The sequence below is a fragment of the Dreissena polymorpha genome, chromosome 12, assembly GCF_020536995.1.
Source record: "Dreissena polymorpha isolate Duluth1 chromosome 12, UMN_Dpol_1.0, whole genome shotgun sequence".
NCBI classification, from domain to species: Eukaryota; Metazoa; Mollusca; class Bivalvia; order Myida; family Dreissenidae; genus Dreissena; species Dreissena polymorpha.
The window spans coordinates 14,568,734-14,580,740 of record NC_068366.1 but is presented as its reverse complement, the minus strand read 5'-3'; the positions used below and the strand labels follow the sequence as shown (position 1 = coordinate 14,580,740).

Here is a 12,007-nt window from a genome sequence, read left to right as displayed (position 1 = left end):
TAGGAAATAAATGTAGATTTTAGCTGTATGCATAATATTATGATAGTTCAATATTACCATATTAAGATATTATAATGTTATACTTTTTAAGCTGGGTTTCGGTTGAAAAATAATGTTTTCGGTCATCACTTTGAAACAGTGTCTCTGTCGTTATCGTTATTTTATGCAGACAAATGAAAACTTCTAACCTTGACATTTCCAAAGTTATCAAGAAGCGGTACTTATCACAAATCTTAATGCTGTAGTTTATATTTGGTTACAAAACGAGGTCTAGCATTCGTTGCAAGAGAAGCTCTTACTATTTGAGAACAATCGACATTAGACACCAGTGTCGGTCGGTCCTAAAGTGAGCTTTTTCATAAAACCATGCATCAGAGCGGTGAACGATAACATGTAAATTCCATATGTTAAGAGGGACAATCTCTACATAAGATACACGTCTTAAAAATAAAAACTAGGACGGGATAGTTATATTTTTGGATCAGGACTTAGTGCAAGACAGTTGTGAAGCAGATATATGTCGTACGTTACGCGCGTACCTTCACGTTCAGTTTTTGCAAGAGACAACGGAGCTTTGCAACAATAATGGTCTTTGTTATATGCTTGTAGACATTTTCAGTAGGAGAACATAATTGCGTCGTCGTCTTATATTCTGAACGTGTTGCAATTGGACAGCGGTAACAGATATAAAAACAAATATAAGAGCACTTTGGTGTGAACAGTTTCAGTGTTAACATTATCGCCATCGTGATCGCTATAATAAAATAATCATTTTATTACATATTATATTATACTATGTTTATCACGTATTCAGTATTAGCACCAGTTATTGCTGCTGACGGAACATCGCGTTTTATAACAAGATAATAAGAAAATCATTGCATAATTGCTTAGACGATTTGAAGTATTATAATGAGAAACTAACGCTGGGTAATGTAAACTTGTATTGTTTCTCGTATTAATCGAGCCTCGCACTAAAAAACTGAGCTTAATGTGTTTGCCTTGAAATCGTCCGAGATCAGCCTGCGCAGTCACCATAGTCACCTTAAGGACAACACTTTCCGCTGCACTGATGTTTCGTTGTTGAAAAGAAGCCACTTCTAAACCTAATCTATGCCAGGCGAAAAGTTTCGTCCCTGATAAGCCCATGCGGACTACAGAGTCTTTTATCGGCGATATTTTGTGCACATGGAATAAGCCCGTTTTTTTAGCGAAAGACCACTTGAATAGTTTATTCGATTGTTTAGGTCATATTATTGTTGTGTGTTTTTTCCGTTAATCGATATAGCCGAGTTAAAACATGTAAGTTAGTGTTAGTTTGTTTATTTCAATTCAATTAATTTGGTATAGGTGATCAATACATGCAACACAACGTTTTTTGAACGGTTACATTCTCTGTGCGGATAAATTGATACCTGTGACCAAACATGAAGAATATCGTGTTTTGAATCAGTGACGAGGTCGGCTTTAAATATGGTGTTTATTTGATTTCAATGGTTTCAAAATTAAAATTAGTCCCATTAAGTAGTGCTGGAATGTAACATTCACGTATACCAGTGCGCTAATACATGTACATGTAGTTAGCTCCGATAATGTCCTTGTTCGTTTACTATTCTCGAAGAACAAAAAGTACGTCCGAACAAAGATGAAACAATCGTGATGTTCTTGAGAAGGCAACAATATCCTAAATTCTAGATTTTCAATGACTGATTTGATGAAATTGGTATGATTTAAGGACACCTGATCTCAATTAAGAGACATGGTTATATTTAGCAAATGAAACAGACTTGCCTTAGACTAGATTTTATTCGGCCCTGTGTAAACTCTTGCAACAAGAGGCTAGTAGTTAAAGTGACAGAAGGTCGCTTATCTGAGTTTAATATATATCAACATTTAACTGGTCGAAAGTTTCCACTTGTGTTCACAATCTTTTTATAGTTAATATATTTGTAATACGAAGGAAGAAATGAATTACTTTTTCCACTCGAACGAGACATAGTGTCAACGCTTTGCGGGTTGAGCTTGTGACCAAGATTTCGAGTCAGTAATTAATGATTATGACCCTCGTTCGAACTAGATGTTGTATAAAATCTGCTTTAAACAAATGAATTTAAACTCTACGTGGGTAGATAACATATATATATTTCCAATATAACCAAAAGAAAGATAATATATTAACCATATATGGAAACAATTATTTTAGACTTATCAAGTCGGGTAACATTAATAAGTTAAATTATACACAACACAAGAACACAAGAACAACTGTATTTGAAGATAACATGATACTATACGGATTACAGTATTGTTGATCGCTGTTGTAGGGTGAAAACAATGCACTTATTATCATTGTCTGTGTAGCTTAATTAAACCATGATTTCGTGGAATATAACAAACCCAATAATGGCTAATAGGTAAATATGTGCATACATTTTCATATGTTCATTGAAAGTGGAAACAATTGCATATACATACAAACGTCATTAACTGTAATGCTCTACAGTATAAGATAAGCAGCTGTTCAGTTCTTACTGACGCGCCTACACATTCTTATCCATTTATGATAATGCTGTTTAAAAGCAGTTCACTGTTTTTATGACCGATATTCAGTGCTTCAGTCCGGGCGAAAAGGTCTAATTATCTGCACCCGCAGCTACAAGTACAACACAGTTATGCAATAGAGCTGTTCATAGTTTTATTGTTACTGGACAAAGCCTTCTTTTAATCTATGTTTAGTCCTACTCATTGCTTTAAGTTCAGTTCCACTTTATATACACATGAACGCGAACGCGACGAAATATTGAATTACCGAGTGCTGCATTCGAAATTAGCGGTAACTGTTTAGGATGGACAAAAATGCTCCCTCGTGATACGTTTTCGACTTTCACCATTCGTAAAAACCCATGTTTACAAGAGATTCTACAACTTACCTTTGGAAAAGTACACGAGTGTCACAACATTGAAGTATGGCCCCTTTTGTTATCTTACTTGTGTGACGATGTATGGAAACTTGGCGCCTTGACATTTCCAAACGATCTATGAGCGATGCATTTTCTAACATGCGTTGGTTTATGTTATTTCAACTTGTAAAACGAGGTCAAGCAATCGTGGTAAGGTGGCGTTCTTAAAGCATTTTAGAACTTTCGACATTTTTGGGATGAGGCGCCAATTGGTTTTTGCAAATGAGCTCCTATGCATCAGCGTGGTGTACGAGCATATATGCACGAGTTAATAAGTTCTTAGCGACACTCCCTAGAAAATGAGCACATGTACATACTTTTATAAGAAAATCTAGCACGATATTGTGCTTTTGGTGGTTCAGAAGCAGTTGCAAGTAGGTTAGAAAGCAGCTTAACTCCATACATAACGTGCTAACCGGCATATTCAAAAGTTGAAAGGGACAACTAAAACATTAAAACGGTTTGGTGATTGACTGGTAGTAGACGTGTTCATGAGTTGCACTCTAATCCATCTTCATCACATATATTTAATCAGGTACTTTGCATCAGCGATTGAAGAAAATGGGCGTGTTGTACCTCGCTTTGTTGTCACCGGAAGGCAAATTGGTGCAACAATAACTTAGGTATTGAAATCCATAATGCGTTCGATCTTAGGTATTATCGATCATAACAAAAACGTGATCTGCATTGATATATCATAATAATCCTCGCCCCCCGTATTTGAAAGTAGCTTTTCATTTCGAATATTGACGTCGAATATTGCATACTTTATATGGAGCAAAACGTAACATCATAATGTCACCTATACCAATGACGGGACATTTAAATATAAAATCAACAAGAGATTTATTGCAATGTATGTCATTATTTTATCTTGCTTTTGTATCCAAATATTAACGATCGAACACACCACTCCACTCAAGCATCGGCTCAATTGTGTTTATACACATCAATTTTATTTGAACACAAGTTGAATAACCAGCTTACAATGTGTTAAGTCCACCTATATATTGAGTACGAAGCTTTAATTCTCGAATATATGTCTGATCAATTTACAAAAAACAGTTTTTGTTTACGGCAATGTGTTATTAACCTTATCATGAACCCTTATATTGAAACCATTTTAATATCTCCCTTACACGATTGCCGTGAACTTGATATGTGTAACGCTTTGAGACTGGTTCCTTCCGTTAGGTATGTTTGATTAAAGTGTTACAGTCTCTTATTAGATGGCATCTATATATCTTAATTTCGCGTTCTAGTTTAGTTCATATTCATTTCGGGCTCAAAAAGAAACATTTAAGCAAAATGCCTCAAAGGAATTTTATGGTGGTAAGTGTTTTTTTAATAGTGTGTGTCATTAACTTCGATTTTCTTGACCTAAATTAACATATTATTAAAGATGTATGGCATGATAAGAGTGTTTTGAGATTTTAAGATAAATATGATAAAGTCACAATAAGGTTATGCTGCGAGCAAACGAGCCGTTAAGAAGCTTCTGGACAAAGGCTCCTGAGAATCGTTAATTTGGCGATGCAAAACGCACATAACAGTAGAAGCTTATATGTGATAAAATGTGCAATTTGAATTCATTTTTAAAAAGTACCTCAACAGTCAATTGTTTAACCCATTAATGCCTAGTGGACTCTCCCATTCTTCTAAATTGGATCAATTTATTTCCAAAACTAGGGATGTCTAGTATATTTTTTTCTATATTTAGAACATTTCTTACAGAAGTTCCTTTAGGCAAACAGCACAGACCCTGATGAGACGCCGCATCATGCGGCGTCTCATCTGGGTTTACGCTGTTTGTCAATGCCTTTTTTTCTAGACGCTAGGCATAAATGGGTTAACATGATGATTATGTTGTTGGTCGTTTGTTGTTATTGCTCAAAATATGAAAATAGAAACATATGCCATCGATTGACGGGAAGACAAGTCCATGTGAAAATATCCAATATGGTCATGCCGATTCGCCAATAAATTATGATGATAAATGATGATGATCGACCCTTAGACAATGTTTTAGTTGGGCTATGGTGCATATTGCTTTCAATATAATTATACAACCTGGTGTCCTTAGGTTTCCGGTTTTTAGCATCAAGTACCAAACACTTCTGTTGAATATATCGTGCGAAAGACAAATAATTCTTATATGGTTGAGCGGAGGATCACACTTGCATCCGTGAGTCAATGCGCTCGTTTCTTGTCCCTTGACCGCTGAACCACTCATATCAACATCTCAATTTTGGATATGTATAGCGTTAATGTGACACAATTGTGATGTTAACCACTTAAACGTGGTCCCTTATATGCGTTTAAAAGCACCGCATACGAATCTTTTTGCTCACGTTTTTTTATCTTACTACATATGCTGCGTGACGAATCATTACAGTTTAATCTTGAAATTAAATATGTTTTATGAAACGTGCAGCATACATGATTAAGGATATTCAGCCTTATTTATCTTACACTTAAATACAATGTTTGTATTACAGATGGCCGTCGTCCTAGTCGTATTTCTCGCATCGCGTGTTCACGGATTTATTTTGGACACAAACTTGGATCCTTGCCAGTACGAGAGCACCGCCATCTATTGTTATAACCAAAACCTTACTTCAATCCCTGTTTTCAACTTGACACGCTATGCAAATGTCTGCATTACTTTAATTAACTTGAGTTCCAACAAACTAACCAGTATTGAAAACGATGCCTTTTTGCAGTTGCGTTACCTGAATTGTTCGTATACTATACAGCTTGGCAAGAACAATATGTCTCAAATTAATGAATACGCTTTTCGCGGAATTGAACCTCATATTGACAGTTTAATGCTAAGTTCAAATAGTCTTCGTTCGCTACCAGAGGCTGTAGGTTCGATTATTAATCTTAAAACGTTATTTCTCCAACGGAACCCAATCATGTCATTGAATCCGTCAGTCATGGCTAAAATTGGAAATTCTTTAATAACCTTTTTTGTCGGAATGGCCTCCTTTCAGCAGTGGCCGAGAGAACTTCGTTTCTTAAATGAACTTTATCAACTTGGGCTAAATGATATACCATTTCAGAGTTGGGATTCAGATGCATTTCATGGACTGACACATGTTGGTTGGTTGGAAATAACAAGCTCTAATTTAACAAAAATCCCAAATGCGGTATGTGCTCTTTCCGCCCTTTATTCAATACACATACGCAACAATTACTTTCTAAATGAAAGCAAATCAGACGTCTTTGAACCATGCAGTCCTATAACCGGAACGCCAAGGCTTGGAATTGTAACTTATACAGACAATCGTGTTGATTATTTTCCAAACATTTTTACAATGTTTCCATCTGTAAATACCGTGTATATGTCTCACAACGATATGCGGTTTATGAATGCAAATAAATTTGAAGATAATTTTATTGTTGAGACGCTTTCTTTACATTCGAACCAATTTAGACGAATTCCCAGTGGCTTTAATATTTTTAGAAATCTTAAGCAATTGGACCTTGGTTCTAATTTTATAGAAAACATTGAGGACAATGATCTTATTGGATTACGCAGCTTAACAAGCATTCAGCTAGCATACAATCCAATCCAGTTCATCGAGAAAAGGGCATTTCAAAACAACATGCAACTCAATTCAGTAGACTTGTCCCATACGTTTTTGACGACCGTACCTGCCGCTGTCACCATCTTACCGGCTCTGAAAACTTTAGGTCTAGAAGCCAATAACATCGAATGCACGTGCGACCTGGCCAGTCTGAAGACTTGGAATGTGTATTCCATGCAAATAAACGGACTATGTTACCTAACAAATGAACCGATTGAGACGTTTATCAAGACCTACATTGACGCGGGTAAGCGCTAACCCGTGCAAAAACGATGGCATTACGTGACCGATTCTGAAGATAACATTTGGACACGCATCCGCGTAATTTGTGTTTAAATCTTAATTTGTTTAGATGTTTGTGTTAACTTTTGCAAATAAGAATGGTAGATATAAAAGGCAACATCGAAACTACATGTATTGCAGTATTTACAAAGGATTATTGTTTTGTGTTTTGTTTGGCCACACTAAATTGTCATTGTTATAATTGCATGCTTGGAATAACTGATATGAAATTGGTTTGTTAATCTCTTTGATTCTCATTTATTGGAAGATGGGAAATGATTTAGAATAAAATTAAAATGTAATTCATTTATAGATATCCATAATACGGTAAAGTATTAAGGCATGTATGATGCACCGATAGATTGAGTTCTACTTTCTGTGTCTCATTTCTTTCTATAAACAAATTGCTGTTTGGTTTTAAATTGGTGCTCTTGTCATTTTGAATGCGCATTGTGATATTTTGATCTAAGCATAATTGTGTATTGGGGTAATTATTATTTAAGGTTAAACAAATCTGTGTACATTTCTGGATGCTTTATGTAATAATTATTGAAATAATAATCAAAATAATAATAATAATGATAATAATTATAATATACAGGTGTTGGAAAATAAATAACAAAAAATAATAATGAAATCGAGTATTCCTTTCTGTTTTCAAATACCAAGTTCCGTTTCGCCAATTATATAACTGAAATTATCCTAAGCTGAATACCACCTTTTATAGTGTATGATTTTAAATCATTCAAAAAGGAGGCTAAAAGCATTTCACAAAGAGTAAACTACAGGCTGTTCGCTAAATGCCGTAACGTTTACAGCCGCGAAACTCATATTTTGTATTGACAAATTCAGTAAAATGTTTATTACCGTGAATTGCTTATACAGTGTTTACCGTTCCAGATTCTTGTTTTCAGATAGCAAAACAAGTTTTTACTGTGAATTACTCATATGTTTGATATTCCAGATTTTTTCTTTTTAAAACATCAAAATCAATCATACATATCATATAAGTTGACAGTACAATCATTTCATAGAAGGAAATGTATATCTTTATATTTATAGAAAAGATGTCCTGAAGTAAATTATCGAATTATAATGATTTTTTCCTTGGCTGCAATGAAGATAATATGTCTTCCAAGTTTTACATGGATGAAGTAATTAATTAAAATGGGGTGATGTGACTGCAACGTGACTAAAAAGCTCATATTTATTTGGCATGTTTGAAATAATTTCATCAAAAATATGTATAAAAACATATGAATTTGCAAAGAACACGTTTAATTCAAAAAGAAGAATGCAAACTTTAAATAGATATTTTAGTATATTTCAATTCTAAAGTAGCTCTCATGCCGACGAACTAAACGTGAATGACGGGCATGTATTTGAATTAATGCTTTATAAGGTAAATGTTTACTAGAAGTCTTTCCCTTTCGGAATAATCAAAATGATTAAAAAATGTCAATGTGCACGTAGTGACGGTCAGACATGTCCTAATTAGCGTATTATCTTGATGTTCTAATTCGGAAACAGTACCGTTAATTGTATATTCACAATTGCTGGTAATAATTTGTGTTAACGTGATGGCATTTCAGAAACCATGTTGTATTTATTGAATCTAACAATCTGTTATTTAGCAAGATGATGAGAGTGATACTGAAGATGATAATGATGAAGACGACGATGACGATAATGATAATGACGATGATGATAATTAAGAAGAAGAAGAAAAAGAAGAAGAAGATGTTGATGATGATGATGATGATGATGATGATGATGATAATGATGATGATGATGATGATGATGATAATGATGATGATGATGATGATGATGATGATGATGATGATGATGATGATGGTGTTGATGATGATGATGATGATGATGATGATGATGATGATGATGATGATGATGATGATGATGATGATGATGATGATGATGATGATGATGATGATGATGATGATGATGATGATGATTATGATGATGATGATGATGATGATGATGATGATGATGATGATGATGATGATGATGATGATGATGATGATTATGATGATGATGATGATGATGATGATGATGATATGATGATGATGATGATGATGATGATGATGATGATGATGATGATGATGATGATGATGATGATCCTAAATGGCCATCATCAATCATGAGATTTGATGATCTGTATATATTTTTCAACGCAACGGCCTTGCGTCTTTACTTGCCCGGTTTGAATCTCAAACGCGAAAGACGAGAATGTAGGTAATGGTTGACCAGAGGATGATCGAACTTGATAAATAAGTGTAATATATAACCATTACATCAGCATTTTTGACCATGTTTGAATATTCTTGAAATTAATATAGTAAAGAATTGCTTGAATTTTGAGTCAAACTTGTCATTAAACACCCCTATCTATATCATTTATCATGTAGAACAGTTTGTTTTTATGACATAATCACCAGTGGAGACCTGTATATATTCAAACACTGAACACATTTTTCTTTGTTTCAAGTCTATTCTTTATTCATTAAGTCTAAAAATGGGTTGGTGAATACGGGCCCTGGTTTTGAGACAATCTAATAGGTCACAACGTGATGATGTTCGCCTTATCTTTCTTGGCTGTATGCGATCTAAACAGCTGCAATATAAATGAATTGTTGAAATGCGACCTAAAGCAATTTCACTAGGGCATGTTTAACATGTTTATGTTAATGCCCTGTACATAAAATTTCCGTTCTTAAGCTTAATAGAAGGAACCGGTTTTATCATCTAGTTTTAGATGTATTGCTTTTTGTTTCTGGAATGGTAGACTTCTTAGACTTCAATCTAAGATTGTTTGGTGAATACGGGCCCTGAACAGCTTAACACAAACATTCCTCCATAGGAATTGTTGCACAAGAAACTGTACCATAACACATACATAAACGTAGTTAATAAACGTAGATTAAGTCCATTTCTTTTTTTTTTTACGTTTTATTTCTGTTTATTAACACAACACAATGTTTTAAAAAATGTTTATCAAATAAAAGATACATGCGAAGCCCGCAACGGGCCCGCCTCGCGAAAGCATGCAATAATACGTCTCCTATCTTCGACTGCTCAAGTAAGACCCTTTTTTAATATAGATATAAACGACGAAAGCTTTGATAATTATTACGTGTACAATTCTGATTGGCCGTGTAAAGTCACGAGTCTGCGACGTATGCAAAGGAACACAACGAATACATACGGAATTGACCGGAAATTGACACAAATGGTAAGCAAATATTCATGAACGGTACTTATTGACATTTTATAACCCGAGGCTACTGAAATGGTGATCCATGCGGTCGCCTATCTAAGACCGCATGAAATATGTTACAAAATTCGACTATCATATTAATCCAACAATGCCCCAAATGTGCGTTTTGTGTGCGTTATGTTACAAAACATGATGATTATGTGTATTAAATGAACATGAAATCCAGAATCACAATATTATATTATATTAAAAAAAGAATGGTAAACAGTATGCAGTACGTAGTAATAAAAAATGTTTTAAGTGTCGACGTTTACGACACTGTGATTGTTTTTACTAAATCCCTTAATATTATCGTATTATTAAAAGGAATATCAAGTTTTGTAACAATATAAAATAATTGAATAATTGCCTAGATGAGATGAGGAATTGTATTGAAAGTCCTGGCTCAGTAAGCATTTGGTAATGTATTATTCTTTTGTTTCGCAATCTAATGGAGCCTCGCATTGAGAAACGGGATTAATGCATGTGCGTTAAGGATCGTCCCAGATTAGCCATCACAGTCCGCTTTTATGGAATTTTGCGATGAAAGGAAGTCTCACCCAACCGAAATTCAATTCTAGACAGATAGTCTTGTCCCGTATCAACCTGTGCGTACCGTGCAATCTAGTCTGGCATGATACCAAGCACATGCATTAAGTCCGGTCATCACAAAGGTTTCATCGATGGATGTCCATATTGTTGTTGTGTTGTTTTCAGTTATCAAAAGAGAAGAAAGTTATCATGCAGGCTGGTGTTTGTTTGTTTTTCTCTACTCCATCGATGCGTTAGTGATTATCGACAGACTCAACACAATGTTTTGCAGACATTTCTTCAAATAAAACGAATTGATAAACAAGAAATATCTTTAAAAAAGATATACGGCGTAAATAGTTTAATGAATGAGATCAAGGATAGCGAATGTCTTTTTCTGTGCAGTTCTTAGCTGCATCACACGCAGTACGGGATGTTACGGGGAGTTTTCGCGGCTTATTTTACATTATAACATATTGCTGGTCATAAACCTATAGATACAAAACAGAAAACCAAAAGAAGAATGGAAGTGAAATTTAAACATATGAGTCAACCGGCCACACGAGAACAAACCTGTTTTAGTGGTCTGTCGGGCATTGCTATTTGATTCGATTATTAACAGTATCGAGAATCATCGTGCTCATGCTTAAAGTGATATTATGGGCATTTTGCACTGTTGAATTGAGCTGAAAAGAATTAACAGGTCAAAATAGTTAGTTAAAATGTGGTTACTGATCAATTATCTGCAACTCACCTTGCTACCAGTTGTTTATAAAAATATATTTTATATTCGATATTCTTACGTGACCCACCCAGTCCTGTAAGCCGAAATGATCCGTAAAACAATATTGTGTCTTTGTGTCGTATGAACAAATCTGCACTAAAACTAAATTTAGGTTCAACTCGTAAACGCATGATCAGTTGTCAAACGAAAGTACGGTTAATATTCAAATGCATTATTTTTCTCTTTCTGGTATATTGTTTTAGTATGTTGATGCTGCATTAATTACTATAAGTGTATATGAAGTAGAAACATCAAAAATAATCAACGGTTGCGATAGACACCTATAAACTGTTACATGCTCATAATATCACTTTAGTACATTAGGCAATATGGTGGAATAATTATTGTTAAATTTATTAAAAATAATATTTATCATTGTATTGTTGAAAACACATTAAGAATCTATTATTGACATACCATAATTATATTGCTGAATATCTTCTTTTAACATATTTCTGGTCTAAAGAAAATTCCAGGTCACCTAGTTCACGGATAGCGTCTTTATTATATAACGATTATTTTACTGACCGCGAACTCCGGTGATGACCTGTATATAAACTCTGAATGTCCGCGACTTGACCCGAAA

General features: G+C 34.5%; 1 protein-coding gene across 1 annotated transcript; it reads left to right on the top strand.

The window, feature by feature from the left end:
* Window positions 1-4,164: 4,164 nt before the first annotated feature.
* LOC127853549 (leucine-rich repeat protein soc-2-like) lies at window positions 4,165-7,357 on the top strand. The gene is made up of 2 exons (XM_052388127.1): window positions 4,165-4,292; window positions 5,459-7,357. Exons 1-2 carry the CDS (start codon window positions 4,269-4,271, stop codon window positions 6,809-6,811), a joined length of 1,377 nt encoding a protein of 458 aa, XP_052244087.1. The 5' UTR covers window positions 4,165-4,268; the 3' UTR covers window positions 6,812-7,357.
* The last annotated feature ends 4,650 nt before the right edge of the window (window positions 7,358-12,007 follow it).

Excerpts from the sequence above, each read along its gene's own strand:
- LOC127853549 (XM_052388127.1), top strand. The coding sequence starts at position 4,269 with ATGCCTCAAAGGAATTTTATGGTG. Across the intron at positions 4,293-5,458 it reads CTCAAAGGAATTTTATGGTG|ATGGCCGTCGTCCTAGTCGT; the intron begins GTAAGTGTTTTT and ends TTTGTATTACAG.